Source organism: Bubalus bubalis, chromosome 9, assembly GCF_019923935.1.
Source record: "Bubalus bubalis isolate 160015118507 breed Murrah chromosome 9, NDDB_SH_1, whole genome shotgun sequence".
Lineage (NCBI taxonomy): Eukaryota > Metazoa > Chordata > Mammalia > Artiodactyla > Bovidae > Bubalus > Bubalus bubalis.
This window is the reverse complement of record NC_059165.1, coordinates 82,082,408-82,101,170: the sequence shown is the minus strand read 5'-3', so window position 1 is coordinate 82,101,170 and position 18,763 is coordinate 82,082,408. Positions and strand designations below refer to the sequence as shown.

The 18,763-nt window shown below is 43.4% G+C and overlaps 1 protein-coding gene across 5 annotated transcripts in view; it reads left to right on the top strand.

Moving 5' to 3' along the window:
• Positions 1–18,360, top strand: part of ZNF608 (zinc finger protein 608) — a 108,925-nt gene extending 90,565 nt beyond the window's left edge. For 4 of the 5 annotated variants that reach the window (XM_025293029.3, XM_006061940.4, XM_006061938.4 and 1 more), the window contains 7 exons: positions 7,517–7,604; positions 8,111–10,553; positions 12,191–12,608; positions 13,180–13,352; positions 14,708–14,861; positions 16,724–16,805; positions 17,370–18,360. In XM_025293029.3, the coding sequence (XP_025148814.2) occupies positions 7,517–7,604; positions 8,111–10,553; positions 12,191–12,608; positions 13,180–13,352; positions 14,708–14,861; positions 16,724–16,805; positions 17,370–17,376 (3,365 nt within the window). In that variant the 3' untranslated portion in view covers positions 17,377–18,360. Of the gene's footprint in view, positions 1–7,516; positions 7,605–8,110; positions 10,554–12,190; positions 12,609–13,179; positions 13,353–14,707; positions 14,862–16,723; positions 16,810–17,369 lie in introns of those variants that run through there. The other variant, XM_044947835.2, reaches the window with a different exon arrangement.
• Positions 18,361–18,763: the final 403 nt, after the last annotated feature.

Genomic DNA, 18,763 nt, shown 5'->3' with positions numbered 1-18,763 from the left:
CCTTGTTAGTGCTGCCCTATCTCCCAACTCCATTGCCTCCACTATTTGTTCAGATAAAGCCCAGTGTTCAGGGTGACTAATCGCAGCACTGTGTTCCAGATGGTTTGATTACAGGATGTGGTTAAAGTGACTCTTCAAACATTCAGCCCAGCAGTAGAGCTCTTTTTAAAAAAAAAAAAAAAAAAAATGGAATTTTCTGGCCACGTGACTCTTACTTTCCTGGTCCTGATGCTCTGTGTATCCTTAGCAGAGGTAATAGGAAATTCTCCCTCTTCTCTTTGTTAGGTGCCTCATTGGCAATCCGATTGTGAATTTAAAATCCCCCCCAAAGTCTGCTGTCCTGTGTAAGCTCAGTTGGTAAAGCATCTGCCTGCAGTGTGGGAGACCTGGGTTCAATTCCTGGGGTCGGGAAGTTCCCTTGAAAAAGGAAATGGCAACCCACTCCAGGCAGTATTCTTGCCTGGAGAATCCCATGGACAGAGGAGCCTGGCGGGCTGCAGTCGGACGTGACTTAGTGCTATCTTTGTTTCTTTCCAAGAATGATAAACTCCACTTTGACCTTTGAAGAAGACCTATCTAGAAGGCTGGAAGCTCTGAAGCCGGAAAAATGAATAAGTGTACTAGACAAGACTTGGCTTTTTAAATAGTACCCGTGTTGGATACAATAAAACCAGCACAACAAAATACGAGAGGGAGGGGATTCAGTACAGAGGAGAGGTGATAAATGTTACCTTGTACAGTAGTCACGCTGTCTAAAAAGAGTAATGTGATATCCTGAATATATGAACTTTATTCTGTACTTAGGAAACAGCATATTGTGACATATTTATTGTCACTCATGTTTTCTTCTAGGGGGAGAAAAAAACATATATGCACACACACACACACATATATACATACACACACAGAAGCAAAGAAATGAATAAACTTAAAAAGACGGTGCCATAAACGGGTTCCATTTTGGTGTCATTGCGGTGACGTTTCCATTTCCTGCACAAGCGCACACCCTGGTTGTCCAGATGTGGCCGTCTGAATAAGAGGGCCAAGAAACGATGTCAGAGACCAAATTTGGCATTTGCACTGCTTGGCAAAGACTTCTGTCCCAGGGATGAGGCACTTTAAAGACTCTGCAAGAGTCTTTAAATTGTAATATAAACAGAGTTTGGCTGATCCACTGGGAAACCAGGCATTTGCCCAGTTCTTGAGGAAACATCTTCACAAATACCAGAAACAGTCATTCATAAACCGTATTTATAACATCTTCAGAGCAAAATCTCTCCACAGAGCGTTCCCATCATCTTTAAACTAGTGGGAGACGATGCTTATTGAAAAAGTATGTAATGGTGAAAAGAACACACTGGTTAGTGCTCTTGCCTGGAGAATCCCAGGGATGGGAGAGCCTGGAGGGCTGCCATCTATGGGGTCGCACAGAGTCGGACACAACTGAAGCGACTCAGCAGCAGCAGCATTCAGATCTAGATTTTCTTCAGTCATCGTGTAGTAGTCTCTGGGAGTTACACGAACTCCCTCCAGGTGCTGGGCACTGTGCCCATGGGTACGGTAGGTGCAGGACACTGCTCCTGTTTTCAAGGAATGGAGTCTGGTTGGAAGAGACAGGCCTCATGTGTATATGAGTGGAGTAAGTTGTTAAAGGGACCATGTAGTTTAAGTTAAAACGGTCTCAGCAGTATTCAAACGGTAAGAGTTTATTTGCTGCTCATCTAGCGTGGACTGAATTCAGTGTTCCTATTGGATGGGGGCTCTCTTTGTCATAGGCTCCTAGCTAAAGCAGACTCTCTACCATCCTCTTATGACCTTCAGAATCACCGTGGTCTCTGTCCCAGCCAGCCAGGAAGGTGAAGAAATCAGAGGAATGTGCGTGGGAGATTCTTCTGGGCTAATCCTGGCAGTGGCACCTATCAGTTCATTTGCCTTTTACAGAACTGAGGGACAGGGTCCTATCTAACCCACAGGGAGGCTGAAAAAGCTGCTAGCTGTGGACACAGAGGGAAAGCATGGATTCTGGGGGCCTCCACTGGGGAGAGCATTTGGATGGAATGTAGTGGGGACCCAGGAGGAAGTACCCATTTTTTAATGATGTACAAGGTCTTTGTGTCTGGAGAGAATTCATAGAAGAGTGAACGTTAGACTTTGTCTCTGTGTGTTAAGTCACTTCAGTAGTGTCTGACTCTTTGTGACCCTGTGAACTGTAGCCAGGCTCCTCTGTCCATGGGATTCTCCTAGAGTGGATTGCCATGCCCTTTTCCAGGGGATCTTCTCAACGTACGGATCGAACCTGTGTCTCTTATGTCTCTTGCATTGGCAAGTGGGTTCTTTACCACTAGCCCTACCTGGGAAACCCAGTCTCTGATTCTAATTTATTAGAAGCCTTAACTTGCTTTGGGAATTTGGATGAGTCCATCGTTAAAGTTTTATTTTTTTCCCCCCAGGGCGGTTAAAAATGTGGTATCAAGAATGATTGAAGAAACTCGTTTATGCTGGAGGGGAAAAAAAAGAGGACAACAGGATGTGAAGGGAGTGTTGACATGGTCATTGTCCTTGCGTGGGTGAAAGGCTGTCAAGGGGACTGTCTGTAGGGTATCAGAAGGCACAGCCAGAACCTAGGTGTTCAAAGACAGATTTTAGTTCAGAACCAGGAGCGTCTTTCTAACAAGATGACTAATAAATAATGGAACAGCCCTAGATGCCAGTGAGAGCTTCTCCAACCCCTATCCCCTGCCCTTTTAGAGTTGAAACACGAGGGAAAAGGGACCCACAAATATGAGGCCGTGTTCCACCCATTGACCTTTCACCCTTCAGTACCTTGTGACCTATAGGTTTCTTCTCTTATCAACTTCACTTTCCATATCATTAGCTAAGATTCCCAAAGCAAGTCTTGTTTAGTTATCTCTGCTTCGATTACCTAGAGCAGTCAGATGAGGCCAGAGTTAGGATTACTGGTCTAGGAGCCTGGTTGCCTAAGACTTCTCTCTGAACAGGAACTTTAGGCAGGGCAGTTACTGTGAAAGTCTCATGCTGAGTCTAGTTGAATAAGATGGGTTAAGGGACCTACTTTCTAGTATGGGTAATAAGCTAACTATACTTCCACTTCTGGAATAGCAGGTATGCTTATGTTCTGTTTGCAGACTTTTAGAAGTATAAAGTCTGGATGGAGTTACAGGCAACCTATGGCTGATTCCATAGCACTAAATAGATTCCTGCTGCTGCTGCACCTAAGTCGCTTCAGTCGTGTCCGACTCTGTGCGACCCCATAGACGGCAGCCCACCAGCCTCCCCCATCCCTGGGATTCTCCAGGCAAGAACACTGGAGTGGGTTGCCATTGCCTTCTCCAATGCATAAAAGTGAAAGTGAAGTTACTCAGTGGTGTTCGACTCCTAGCGACTCATGGACTGCAGCCTACCAGGCTCCTCCATCCATGGGATTTTCCAGGCAAGAGTACTGGAGTGGGGTGCCATTGCCTTCTCCGAAATATATTCCTAGTGTCGTATATACCCTGTAGATGTACAGTAAATGCTTAATGGGCCTGACCATCTCTCTGGGATCACTTAACTGCTAAGTGTTGACAAGAGGAGATAATAGAACGCTGTGAATGTGGAATCCTTATGGGACCTCAGGGCTCTTTGGGCTTGTAGAGATAGGGAAGGGGCTCATGTTATAGAATGCAGATCACCTTCTTATTAAAGTGTCTTGTAGTGGTAATGCTTTGTGGGGGCGGCAGCTTAGATTGTGCATTAGGATCTAAGACATACCCTTAGTACAAGGAAGAAAACTCGATGTGGGAAGCACACCCAAACCACCAATTGCTCTTTTCAGCTTTATTTTTTCTTCACTGGTAGTAGTCTTAAGATATTTTTCAAATATAAAGTATTACAGGGCAGGCATTATTAGCATTTTGAGAAAAACCATGCCCAGTCTGTGGGTGTGAAAAGTGAAAGTGTTAGCTGCTCAGTTGTGTCCAACTCTTTGGGACTCCATGGACTGTAGCCCAACCAGGTTCCTCTGTCTATGGGATTCTCCAGGCAAGAATACTGGAGTTGTAGCCATTCCCTTCTCCAGGGGATCTTCCCAACCCAGGGACTGAACCCAGGTCTCCTGCATTGCAGGCAGATTGTTCACATCTGAGCCACCAAGGAAGCCCTGTGTGGGTAGGAAGGGAAGATGATCAATCTGGCGGGATACTTGAGACAATAAAGATGAAAAGGATTTGTACAGTGTCCCCAGCACCTGACAAATTGGCAAGATGTTTGAAAGAATAGATGTTCAGTTAAATTAACTCTTTTGGGATAAATGTACATTTATTTTTAGTTTATGTGAGAAAAATAACCATACCCAGATTTCTAAAATTTGAACTTTTAAAAGGACTCATTTTCATAAAAGTATAGTCTGTTTTGTATCACCACGGGTTAGAAAGTGTTCAAGATGTGGTGACTTCAAAAAGATAAGTCCTTTATATGCTTTTTTCGAGCTCAACACTACCTTTGTACTTGGCCCCTCACAATAGGATGTTGTCTGAACATAGACTTCCTGACAAAGAAACAGTACGCTTTGTAGTTTATATGAGAAGTGTTCCTTAAGCCCTCATTCCCATACAGAGCAGATTGGGCTGCATAAACATGTGCATGCCTGTATTCCGCACATGAATTCTAGGCTGACATAAATATTCCATGACATTGTGAAGTGGATTGTGCATATAAGGGAAAAATAGACCAAACACACGTATTTAATTAGACAAACATATTCAGATCTTCCTGGGATTAGAGCATTTATTTTGAGCATCTTTTAAAATATGGAGGGATTCTAGGAAAATTAGCCTAACTTATTGAGGCCCTTTTAGGTTGAAAATGGACATTTTTTAAAAAGAATTTTATTCCCACCAAGTGCTAATAATGGTGATTGTTACTTGTACTTAGGTAAGTGTGGCGTCTAGAAATAGTTATTAGGCGATGGGAATAGTTTGGCAGTGTGGAAGTTGTTTCGCCTCTGATAGCTTCACCCGATAACCCCACATACTCAGTGATTAACTGCTGCATATTGGGGTCCCGTCCTCTCCGGCTCCCAAGTTTCCCTTTGTCCTGTTCCAAGACCAGGAATTCGATGCTGAGGGTGGTGTGCAGGCTGGTGTGCTTCGTGGAGCATCTCTGCGTGGGTCGTGGTGGGAAACTCAGCGCAGTCACGTGGACAGTAGCCTTTCATCACACGGACCAGCCCACATTGATTTATGGAGCTGGGCAGCCCGCTGTCCCCAAGAGAACCCCGGCTTGGGGAACGTGCCCTGGCCTCGTGGACGGTCCACCGCTGCGGCAGCCGGGGCCGCCGCCTCTTCCCCTGGCGATATTCCTTTATCCCCAGCCTTTGCTCCGGGCGGCCGCCCTTGGCTCAGCCAATCAGACGCTGGCGTTCCCAGCAGGCGCCGGCCAATCCACGGCCAGCATTTGCTGGAAACGCGAAACCCTTAGGGGAAAAGCAATAACAAAAGCCTTTCACTGCAGACAAATGTTAAGTGTCTGTGCAGACTTTTCCTGTTTTTAATTTTATTACTGTAAGAATGGAGGGTTTGTTGTTTCTTTCATGTTTCCTTTCAAGCAATTTTAATTATACATTTGTGCTACATCAGGGACTCAGGAACGCAGTGATTCAGCCTATTGCATCTAAAGCTAAAATGCAGTAACCTTCTGGCAATACAGATATATTCCTGCACTGTAAATATAGCTGACATGCTAAAGAATTTTAAGCAGCTGCAAAGGTCTTTGACACCACACACAGTGCCCCAGAGAACAGATGATGAGAAAGGCAGCTCCGTCTTCCCCTTCGCCTTGTCTCCACCCCCTCCCTTTTCCTGAAGGGTTGTGCTCATAAAGAATCCTTTCCTCCAATTGTTCTGTCTTGTGCACATTTTTACCAAATGCCTAATTACCATTGACTCTCATCTCAATAAGCATTTTTATACTCAATGACTTGAGTGTGGGGTTTTTTTTTTTTCCCCCCCCCCCCCACCCCGTGAAGGAATTAGAATGAAATCAACTATGATTTGAGGAAATGCTTACTTTCCTTCATGTAATTCTCCCCCTCCCCCCACCACCACCATTGATATAGTGAGTAAATTCAGCTGTCACCTAAGTAATAGTAACACAGACCATATGGGAAACAATTTTTAAATCTCTTTTTGGGACTTTTGAAAGAAATCCTTTCTTCCCCACTACTTGAATCCCAACTATCCAAATATTTTACCTGCTATTAAAGACATTCCCAAGGAAATGAGTCTTACCTTGAGAGGTGTCCCTTACCACAAAGGAGTTCAATACAAGTTCTCTGCAGAATTCAAATGGCAGTGAGCAAGTGTGTAAACCAGCTAGAAATAGACTTTGAGTATTGTCTCTTGGTGTTTCCAAGGAAGAAGGAAGACTGGTGGTTTATAAAAACTAAGACACACTTACTTTATTTCTTTACCCTAATAGTTTATATATGTCTCAAAAGCAAAATCTGCCTCCTTTTAATGTGTGCTTTTAAAGAAATGAGGTGTTTTTTTTGTTTTGTTTTGTTTTTGTTTTTAAGGCACTTGTCCTCTGGAGAAATAAAGAGGATGTTATATTTTGTTTCCCTCTGACATTTGGTATACTAAGTAATTCACAGATGCAGTGCTAAATTAAATTGTCTGCAGAGCAGTTGGGAAAAGCAGAATGGCTTGCAGGAAATAAGTGTGTTGGTTTTGAGGGTTTTGTTTTTTTTTTTTTCCTTATCCTCCGTGGCAAATGCTTACTAAAGTTGATTCTAAAGATAACCCCAAGAGCAAACCTATTGTGTACATACATTTTCTTAAGAGGGCTATTTTAGGAGTCCTTAATATGAAACAAGACCAAACAGTGAAATAGATACCATACTAAGGCTAATTCTTGTCTCACAAAGCCAGAGAGGAGAGGATTAGGAAAAATAAATCATAGCTGATTGTCTCCTATCTGAACCCCAAGCTCCCTCTTGCATGCACATCATTTTTTTCCCTAAATAAAAATCACCATTATTTTATATTGTTGAATTGGAAACAAAACCGATTCCTTTCAGTCACTTTCTGTTTTAAGCATTGGTAACTGGCGCTTAGTTTTTGTTGGCTGCTTGCCAAACGAAAGCAATTATGTGTAATAATAGAAAAATTAAGAGGTGAGTGTTGCTGTTTTACAGCAGGACATGGCAAAAACCATTTCCTTCTGTCAGCAGTATCTTGATTACCCTTTCACACACAGCCTTACCCTTTTGTACCACACAAGTATGCTCATGAACACACGCGCGCGCGCGCGCACACACACACACACACACACACACGATTTCCTGTGGGTTTTTGCTTGAGGTCACTGAAACCAGAAAGAGGAAGAATGCAAACCACAGCTTTTGAAAGCAAATGAGAATAGAGCTCTGCTGGTAAAAAGAATAGTAATAATAAATGAACTGGAAATAGGGTAATTTGTGCTAACCTTGGTCCTTCTTCACTCCCCACTCCTGCAGGTGTCCTAGTGGTCAATGTCACGTGGAGGAACAAGACTTACGTAGGGACCTTACTGGACTGCACCAAACACGACTGGGCCCCTCCCAGGTAGGCACGGGGCCTTTGATTTCAGCCTCTGTCTTTCTCTCCTCCTCCCTCTTCTTCCCCTCTCCTTCTCTTTGCAAGGAAACTACAGAGAGAGATTAATAATACTTGAAAGGCAGTTTGTAATTGAAACCAAGCAAAAGAGCAATGAGCAATTCAGGATTGAACACAATAAAATGCAGATGCCACATTGCTTGTTTTTAGGGTGATCGCTACTTCCTGCCCCTCCTCTATCTCCTTTGTTTTCTTTTTGTCAACACGGGAATTTGAACTGCGTTGGAAGCTTAGCTAGCTGAGCTGGTTTTCTGAGGAAGAACATAAGCCATTGGTAGCCTGATCTGTCATAGGTATTGAAATTATCAGTGAAAGAATTGGGTGTCTTTTCCTCATCTGGGCCCAGCCGTCAAGCTGCTGGGGTGTTGACTGCTCTTTACCACATTGCATGCCTCGTGATTTCACCTGGCTCCTTTGGAAATGCCCATTTTGACGGCTGTTACTTGCTTCCCTAGGTTTTGCGAGTCACCAACCAGCGACCTGGAGATGAGAGGGGGCCGAGGCCGAGGGAAAAGGGCGAGGTCTACCGCAGCTGCCCCGGGCTCGGAGGCCAGCTTCACAGAGTCCAGAGGGCTGCAGAACAAGAACAGAGGCGGGGCCAATGGGAAGGGGAGGCGGGGCAGCCTCAACGCCAGCGGGCGGAGGACACCCCCGAATTGTGCTGCTGAGGACATCAAAGCCAGCCCCTCCTCCACCAACAAAAGGAAAAACAAGCCTCCGATGGAGCTAGACCTGAACTCCAGCTCCGAGGACAGTAAGCCCGGGAAGCGTGTCCGCACAAATTCCAGAAGCACTCCCACCACCCCTCAAGGGAAACCAGAGACGACTTTTTTGGACCAGGGCTGTTCTTCTCCCGTATTGATTGATTGTCCCCACCCAAACTGCAACAAAAAGTACAAGCACATCAACGGCCTCAGGTACCACCAGGCTCATGCCCACTTAGACCCAGAGAACAAGCTGGAGTTCGAACCAGATAGTGAGGACAAGATCTCAGACTGCGAGGAGGCCTTGAGCAATGTGGCGCTGGAATGCAGCGAGCCAAGCACAAGTGTATCAACTTACGAGCAGGTGAAGGCGCCAGTGTCCCCTGGCTCAGGGAACCCCCCCGGCACCCCCAAGGGAAAGAGAGAGCTCCTGAGCAACGGCCCAGGTTCTGTTATTGGAGCGAAGGCTGGGAAGAATTCTGGCAAAAAGAAGGGTCTTAACAACGACCTCAATAATCTTCCAGTCATCTCCAACATGACAGCCACCTTAGACAGCTGCTCAGCAGTGGATGGCAGTTTGACTGTGGAAATGCCCAAACTGGAAGCAGAAGGATTAATTGACAAGAAAACCTTGGGAGAGAAAGAAAAGGGCAAAAAAGCCAACAATTGCAAAATGGACAAAAACCTCTCTAAACTTAAAACTGCCCGGCCCATTGCTCCTGCCCCGGCTCCCACACCCCCGCAGCTAATCGCTATTCCCACTGCAGCCTTTCCAAGCACCACTACGGGGACCATACCCGGACTGACCACAGTTGTTCAGGCCACACCAAAGAGTCCTCCGTTAAAACCCATTCAGCCAAAGCCCACAATTATGGGGGAGCCCATCACCGTGAACCCAGCCCTCGTGTCACTCAAGGACAAAAAGAAAAAGGAGAAGCGAAAGCTGAAGGACAAAGAAGGGAAAGAGACGGGGAGCCCGAAAATGGATGCAAAGCTGGGCAAACTCGAGGATGCCAAGGGGACTGGGAAAGATTTATCCGGACATTTTTTAAAGGACCATCTCAGCAAGAATGAAGGGCTGGCAAATGGACTGTCCGAGTCTCAAGAGAGTCGGATGGCTAGTATCAAAGCCGAGGCTGATAAGGTTTACACTTTTACAGACAACGCTCCCAGCCCTTCCATCGGGAGTGCCTCAAGGATGGAGTGCAGCACTTTGGTGAACGGACAGGCGCCCATGGCCCCGCTGCACGTGCTGACCCAGAACGGGGCCGAGAGTTCTGCGGCCAAGACGAGCAGCCCCGCCTACTCAGACATCTCCGATGCTGCTGATGACGGTGGTTCTGACAGCAGGTCAGAGGGCGTGAGGTCGAAGACCAGTTCCCCGTCAGATATACTGTCTAGTAAGGACGGCGCTGTGAAAGGACATTCTTCAACGACAGCACAGTCATCTCAGATGAAGGAGTCCCACTCTCCCTATTACCATGGCTACGATCCTTATTATTCTCCCAGTTACATGCACCCTGGGCAAATGGGCGCCTCTGTAGCTGGGAATGGCGGGAGCACACAGGGAATGAAGATCAAGAAGGAGTCTGAGGAAGAGGCGGATAAGAAAGACAAGGCAGAGCAGCTCGAGGCTAAGAAAGTGGACCATAACCCTGCATCCTTACAGCCTCAGCACCAGTCGGTGATCACCCAGAGACACCCGGCCCTGGCTCAGTCACTGTTTTACGGCCAGTATGCCTACGGGCTCTATATGGACCAGAAGTCTCTGATGGCCACCAGCCCTGCCTATAGACAGCAGTATGAGAAGTACTATGAGGACCAGAGGCTGGCAGAGCAGAAAATGGCCCAAACTGGGAGAGGAGACTGTGAAAGGAAAAACGAGCTCCCTTTGAAAGAGCTGGGCAAGGAGGACAGTAAACAGAAAAACATGCCATCGGCCACAGTCTCAAAAGCTCCCTCTACTCCGGAGCCTAACAAAAACCATTCTAAACTAGGGCCGTCAGTGCCTAATAAAACTGAGGAGACAGGTAAATCGCAGCTTCTCTCCAGTCACCAGCAGCAGCTTCAGGCCGACAGCTTCAAAGCTAAGCAGATGGAAAACCACCAGCTTATTAAGGAGGCTGTAGAAATGAAATCTGTCATGGACTCTATGAAGCAGACAGGTGTAGACCCAACCTCGAGATTTAAACAAGTAAGATTGGGGAGCGTGGCCCCCACAGGGAGAGAGCAGCCTGAGGCTTGTACATGGCTGGTCTTGATCTGGTTAGAGTTCTTCACAGGAAATCAACCAAGGGTTCCTTAGGCTGGATTTCTCTTCTCTTGAAAAGTGTTTTAAGTGATTCTCTCAGGATTTCTTGTGTACCTCTGAAATGTACATTGCTCACTATTTCCTTGTCATGTTGTGTAGTAAAAAGAATCTTGGCTATGTGCTTTGCAGATTCATGTTCCCTGCCACTGACTGACTCTGATGAAGTCCCTTATTGTCTTACTGAGTCCAGAGTGAGGGAATTCTACCCTGTGGTGGCTGAGGTCCCTTCTAACTCCAAGATTCTGAGTCTGAGAACTCAAATAATTTGTTCTTTTACATTTCCAAATTTATTTTGGCATCTTCTGGGGATATTAAGACAGGGTCCTTAAATTCACATTTCCTACTTATCTTTTTGATGAAACTTGGAGTGCCTTGAGGCGTCTAGACTTCTGTTTTATGCGCTACATGAAGGGCCTCAAAGCAGGGTTCAGTGCCTCTGGCTTGTGAGGAGTGAGAAGCTAGGGGGATGGGCCTCGGGCAGTCATCCCAGAGCCCCGCGGTCGGCCAGCCTGAGGTGAAATGTGCCGACACCTGAAAATCGGTCACCGTGAAACCACACATGTGCTAGCATTTTCTGTCACAATTCAGACGTCCTGACTCAACTGTAGTCCCAGAAGTATTAATTCTGGTATTTCCCAGCACCCCAGCCCTCACTTAGAGGGGGCATATAGAGGTCCCCGGTGAACCAGAGCAACAGAATCCTTTCTTCATGCTTATTTCTGCCCCTAAGCACCCAGTGGGTTTGTAGCGTGAATGGGATGGGTTGCAGGGGAGCCACAAAGGTCATTTTAAAGACCCTCAGTTTCTCCGCTTCTGGAGTCGAATCAGGCTGTTGACACCACAGGGCTGCATCAGAACTGTGCAATTGGGGCGGGGGGTGCACGTTATGGATGCCTTTGTTTACTATAGTAAAGCCATAATGTATGGTGTTCATTTTTAATTTTGTTTGGATTAATGAACCAATCTGGTTTATATTCAGCCTTGGCTACAGTAGATGAAGAGAGTGTATTAGGAAACCAAGAGTTTCCCCCTCTAAATGATGTTAATTGATATAATTGCTTAAGCTATATTAAAACTTAAACAGTAGGTAAAACTTATTATTATCAGCTTGAGTTTTTTATATTCTTTTTACCTATGTAAGATAGTAAGGGAAAAACGAGAGTTAGATCGAGTATGTCTGAGGGTGTTATTTAATGTTAAGAATTAACATTAACATCCCAGCTCTGAATTCCAGCCAAGCGAAGTTTTGAAGCCCAGCTCCACAAACTGGGCAGCATTGTGACCCTGATATTAGTTGAGCTTTAAGAGCTTTGCTTTTGTCTTCTGTGAAAGAGATTATTAATCATGCCAGCCTTAGACATCATTCCTTCGTAAGAGGAGGCAGTAAAGCTCATAGTGTAAGCATATAAATAAATGTTACCTTAGTATTAGAAGTAATAGTAATAGTGCTCTCATGGTGATGAATGAGTTTTTCTTAAAAATGTTAATTTAATTTTAATAAGTCTTTTTTCCAAAACCAGGATCCAGATACAAGGACATGGCATCATTATGTATACCAACCCAAATACCTGGATCCACAAAAGTCAGAAGAACTTGATAGAGAAAAGAAATTAAAAGAGGATAGTCCCAGAAAAACCCCCAACAAAGAGAGTGGTATGCCCAGCCTTCCTGTATCGTTAACAAGCATCAAAGAGGAGCCCAAAGAGGCCAAACGTCCTGATTCTCAGTCCTTGGATGAGGGCAAACTGAAAAACGATGATCGGAAGACTCCCGTGAACTGGAAGGACTCTCGGGGAACCAGAGTGGCTGTCTCCTCGCCCATGAGTCAGCATCAGTCCTACATACAGTACTTGCATGCTTATCCTTACCCGCAGATGTATGACCCCAGCCACCCTGCATACCGGGCTGTTTCTCCCGTCCTAATGCACAGTTACCCTGGTACGTGTCATGTGTTCTCACTGTATTGGAGGGAAGAGGCTGTGTTCAAGTACTAGCTGTTTTAAAACTCTGGATAAATTAGAGGCTTCAAGAGTGACATTGTTTGGCTTGTTTTTAATGCTATTTAAAGACGTCCCTAAGGTGAAATGGAATTAATGGCAGATTTGTTTTTAGATGAAATGTCATACTAGCTGTAGTTTCCATAGGATCTGATGGTCTGCTGTGGCTATGAGACTGACAGATATTTTATTGCCTAGGAATACATTCTGAACACTTACTGTCATAATCATTACAGTTATTGTTCTTTTGTCTTAATTGCACACGTAAGCAGATGAAATGGCTGTAAGCTCGTTCTCTTTTAGAACCTCTGATCATCAGGATGGGTTAACTGGGAGAAGAGAATCGGAGAACCTCGATACAGTTTAAAGACGATATAGCCCATTCTTAATGGAATATTCCCTATTTTAAGATCTCCGACTCTTATCCCAAATTCATGTAACCCAAATGGTTTGTTGTTTTTGTTTAAAGATGTCGTTCGTAACTTGATGTGGCATTTGTTGTGTGTCTGCAGGGGCCTATCTCTCTCCAGGATTTCATTATCCTGTTTATGGGAAGATGTCAGGGAGAGAAGAGGCAGAGAAAGTCAATACCAGCCCTGGCATCAACACGAAAACAGCCACTGAATCGAAAGCACTGGATTTGCTCCAGCAGCATGCCAACCAATACCGCAGCAAGTCTCCTGCTGTAAGCTTCCTTTTGTTGTCACTTAAAAGCACTGTGTTTTAGGGGGAAAGGGGACAAGCGAGAGAACGGTCTTGAAATATAAATGGCTTTGGAACCCAGCTGTGATTTAAGAATGCTGTTTTGTTTTGTGTTGTTTCCTAATAAGGAAAGAATGGCAGGTTTAAAATAAGATGCTTTCACACACGAGGGGAAAAAATGTTAAAGCATGTATGGTAGTAGCAGCCTCTTCTGTTGGAAAATCTGTTACCTTGCTTACCCAGGAGGATGCTAGTCAGCCAGACATTGAAATTCATAGGAACCAACCTTCGGTGCGGAATACTTCTGATGCACTCCTGTGCTGCTGAGCCGCTTGGCTAAAGACTGTTGACTGCATCCATTCTGCTTCGGCATTGACTCCTCCACACATCCCTATAACTCTGCTAAGGTGATTCAGACATATGTCTTTGTGAAAGATGGCTCTGCTTCCCCACCTCCTGCAAAGAAAGTCCCAGAGACTATTGGGAAGAGAGAAAATACAAAGGATGTGGTAGTTCGGGTCTAGAAAAAAGAAGGTTGAAAAGATTAAATATAGGCTTTGTGATGTGTATCTGCGTGTGTCCTGAAACTCAAAAAAAGCTTAAAAGAAAATGATTTATGCATCTTTTAACTGTGAGCACTCCTAGTATAAAGTTTTTTTTCCAAGTAAGAAAAAGAGCTTTAGTGAAAGGCTGATTAAGTTCAAATGAGTAAAAAATGTCTCAGAAACACAGGATCCTCAGTCAAATTATGATTTTAGAGGACTGGAACTTCTCTGAGTGTTCAAAGATGGAAAGATTTTGGAATTCTTCCAGAGGCACAGGGCAACGGTTTCATGTGCTTGATATTGATGTAATATATAATATTAGGATCTATGTTCTCAATGGAGCCCAATATAAAGATAGGTTTAAAATTGTGAGATACATTCTCCTCACAAAATGTAGTTGAAATAGAAGAGTCATCAGAAAACTTGACCTTAAAGAAGTCTCTGCAACACCTTCTTCTCCATCCCTATGTGAAACTTGTTTTTAGGAAGAAATTTGGTCAATTCTAAACCTGCAATTATGAATAGGAATAGAGAGGTCCTCTTATTTCACTCATTTGAGGAAAATGTTGATATTGCTTTGGCTCAGAGCAGGACTATAGTGTTGGCTTAATTCCAGTTGAAATGCTTGTCTTTTGAAATGATTTACCATTAATAAAGAATTTCTAAGAGTCTGTGTATTTACTTGTTTAATATTAGGAGTACCCACTGCTGAAGGGACCAAGGAGGTTTACTATGCCCCTCCAAATTGTTTCTCAAAGGATTAAGGGGGGAATGTCTGTCTTTTCTTTTGCAGCCTGTGGAAAAGGCCTCAGCTGAGCGGGAGCGGGAAGCCGAGAGGGAGCGGGACCGCCACTCCCCCTTTGGCCAGCGGCACCTGCATACTCACCACCACACCCACGTGGGCATGGGGTACCCACTCATCCCTGGGCAGTACGACCCTTTCCAAGGTCAGTAGCTCCATTCTCCTTGTGCCTTTATTCATCCTGCTTTGAAAAACAGTTTCCAAAACTGCCTTTCTTGTCTTCAAATGAAAAGGTTGAGCTTTGAGTTAATCAGCTCTGGGGTGGGATTTTAACACTTCTTTCCTGGTATATCCTTGGGACACAGCTAAGGGTATTCCCACATCTCTGTGTGTTTTGATGAGACGTAAAGTGGCTACCACTTAATAATTGTCGCTTATTGATGTTCTTGGTGGTGGGCAGTGTCTGGGGCACCGAATGTAACAATCAGAAGATCAGATAGCTGCTTCAGAAAAAGTGTAGAAGACAGGGAGGGATGGTGGGAGGCTTTGGTGAAATGACTTCCCTTGATCTCTTCAGGCCTCCAAGTTGCTCCTTTTCCCAAGGAAGTAAAGGGAGTCATGCGGTCAGGGTCAACACTCTTAATAACCTAATCCTGAGACTCCCAGCCCTTTGCTACTGAAATGTGTGGTAAAGAGGAGAAGCATTTTTAAAAGCCATAGCACTGACATGAGGAACCACAGACAGTTCGTGGTGTTTGAGCAGATTGCCCTAGCTCTGTCAGCCCTTGGCCTGGGCAGGGAGTGGCAATATCTTTACCAGCAGAGCACTTGCTAGGACCTTGCTGCCTTAGCTTTGACTGCAGTAATGGAATACCATAGTCTTTATGGCTTTAAACGACAGAAATGTATTTCCTCATAGTTCTGGAGGCTGATAGTCTGATACCAGGGTGCCAGCATGGTTGATTTCTGGTGAGAGAGCTCTCCTCTTGGCTTGTAGATGGTCACCATCTTGCTTATGTGTTCCTGTGACTTCTTGGGGGACCAGGAGGTGGGGGGAAGAGAGTTACTATCTCTTCTTAAGGGACACTAATCCTTCAAGATCAGGGCCTTACCCCTAGGACCTCATTTAACCTTAATTACTTCCTGTATAGGTCCAAATACAGTCACTTTGGGGGTTAAGGCTTCCACGTAGGAATTTTGGAAGGGCACAGATAGAACTGTGGACAAGTATCTGCTTGCCAGGTTCCTTCCTACTCTGCTGTCTGAATACGAGATAATACGTTTGAAGGTATTTCCAAAAGTAGGAAGTGCTGTCCAAATGTGAAAGGGTCATTTTAATTTATTCATTGCATGTTACTTGGTGTCAAATAGTGGTGTTAAAGAAACCATAGAGAACATAGAAGGAGTCATTTCCTCAGGGTTTACTTTTATTTCCTCTACCTTTTTTCCATGATTGTTTTCTATAGAATTTAAAAGAATTTCCTGTTAGGCAACTTCATGCCATTTGGATCTATTATATTCTCTTACTGCTCCCCTCCTCTTGCAGGGTGAAAGTTAAGACTGTTTCTAAGTTCAATTCAGTGATTCCATGTACCTTATGGGATGCATTGTGTTCAGTCACTGGGGAAAACGTTAAAGTGATAAAAGTTATTATGAAAGTATTGTATTCTAGGCAAATAGCGTGGCGCTCCTATAATTCACTGTGACTTTTGATTCCTGTTGTTACCTGGTACCTATTATTTCTCCTGGGCTTCGTATTCAGAAATGCGTGCAAGCCATTTAGCACCATGCAGAGCCAGAGAGATGGAATGCTGTATTCGCTTTGAATAGCTATTAAGAAAACCACAGAGTATTCAATGAAGAGATGGATTCTGGTTAGACTGAGCAGTTTGTAGTCTGTCCTTGCTACATGAAACATTTCGTGTGTGTGTGTGTGTGTGTGTGTGTGTGTGTGTGTTTACAAAGGCCAGATTGCTACTCCCTGGTCTGCAACCTTTCACCATTGGACCTGCATCTACTGTTAACCTTTCTGAAAGTCACAGGAACCCTGCATTTTTCCCCCATTAGGCCTGACCTCTGCTGCCCTCGTTGCCTCTCAGCAGGTGGCTGCACAGGCATCTGCATCAGGAATGTTTCCTGCACAAAGAAGGTAAATAGCGTCGTATTTTGAATCAGTTTTCTAGATAGAGACATCGTAATGGGTGGGAGGAAACAAGTGTAGGCTTTTTAGACCAAAAACTTAGCTGCTAAGGGTTTGATATTGTTGTAGTGAATGTACTTACTATGTCACCGTATTTCAGATGCAGCTTCTATACCGTGAACCTCATTTTTATAGCTGTAATGTACATTAGTAATTAACTGATCTGTTTCTTCAACAGTTCTTAAGTTGTCTTCAATGCTTGTTAAAACAATTCACTCTAACTCCCTTTGTTTTATTTTGTTTAAAAATGAAGTTGCAACTGAAGGAATTTACCCTCATAGTGCTAAAGCGATGTTTGTTCTTTGATATTTTCATTCACTGCTCAAGTTGTTTTAAAAAGGAAAATAATTTATTTTTCATGTTGTATATCATTACCCTTGTGTTCATTCACTTTCTCTGGGATTGAATTCCTTTAATTGAACAGAATTAAAATAAGTCTGTTGGTCTTAGTTTTCTTATTTTCAGTGTCAAATGTGGCTGGAACATTTGCTAAGGTTTTCTTTTCTTTTGCAGAGAATAACAAGATTGGAAATGTACGTTGTCATGTGACTGGATCACATGGGGAAGCGCTTTATACAGACATCAGTTCCATGGTGTTAATTTGAAATGCCTTAATGGCAGGCAAAAACCAGTCATTTCATTTTTGTAAATTACAGATTTTATCACAGAGTAACAAATGTTGCTGTAATTAAACTTCTGTTTTATATATATATACGTATACATATATGTATATATACATATATATATATATATATTCTTTACTTTTTGTATCAGTAACCAGGCTCGCACACACAGGGTCTGCTGCCAAGTCGCAAACCACTCAGTAAAGGAGATAAAAAATGTATTTGTCAAGTTGGAAAGTGTTAGCCTCAGAAGGCTGCTTACTTTCTTTTTTTTTTTGCTTTTCAATTGTAAATAAATAATGTTATGTATCAGTGTGCCTGAACCTTGCATATCCTTCATATAATTCCCATAAACCCCTCAGAAAGGCTAACTGTGTTGATGACACTTTGGTACAATTTAGATGTCTATATGGTGGCTCCTGTTAAGATGCATCAGTGTAAAATGTTCCTGTAGTCACTGTTTGTACTCGTGTATTGTGGAGAAAATACTTTTGGAAGGCATGGGGTTGCCAGTACCACAAAAACTGTGTTGTATATAATGTAAAGATTAAAGTGGGGAAATAATGAGCATCTGTGAATAATGAGGTGTCATTTTTGATAATCTTGAATGGCAAATAACCCAATAGCCTGCATACCAGAGACATCTGTGATTGTTCTATTACTTGAATAGTCCTGCAGTTTTTTGTTTTTGTTTTTTTAATGTTTACAATTATCCAGTTTTAGAAGAGAGAGACTTTAACGCCATTGCCTGGTTACTTGTTTTATGCTGTAATCTAGTTTATTTTATGTAAAATGTATATTGAATGCTTTCCTTTTTTATACCTGCCTTAAATAATTTGGCAATCAGAATTAAAAAGGTTTTTTTTTTTATATATATATAATGGGTTCTTGTCTGTCTCGTATTATTTCTAGCTGACTGATAATAATTCTCATTTTCTAAGAACAGTTCCTTAGTATCTATGAAGGTCCAGTGTGTTAAGATATAGTACAGAGATATTAACTTTTCTTATATGATACCCAAGTTTAACAGCCAAATAGTGGATTTAATTCAGTGCATATATGTATCTTTATTGGGTATTTACTCTAAACATGAAATGTAGTATCACTACAGATTTCAGGTTTATGTGGTATGGAATGATAATTCCAAAGATGTTAGTCTTGCGGATATGTGAACAGTAGGTAAAATGTATGAAAAGTTAGTCAGCTAGCCATTTGATTGACTTGTCATTAGATTGTTTTACTGGCATACATTATGCTGAATATACAGAATTAACTGCTTCCTCA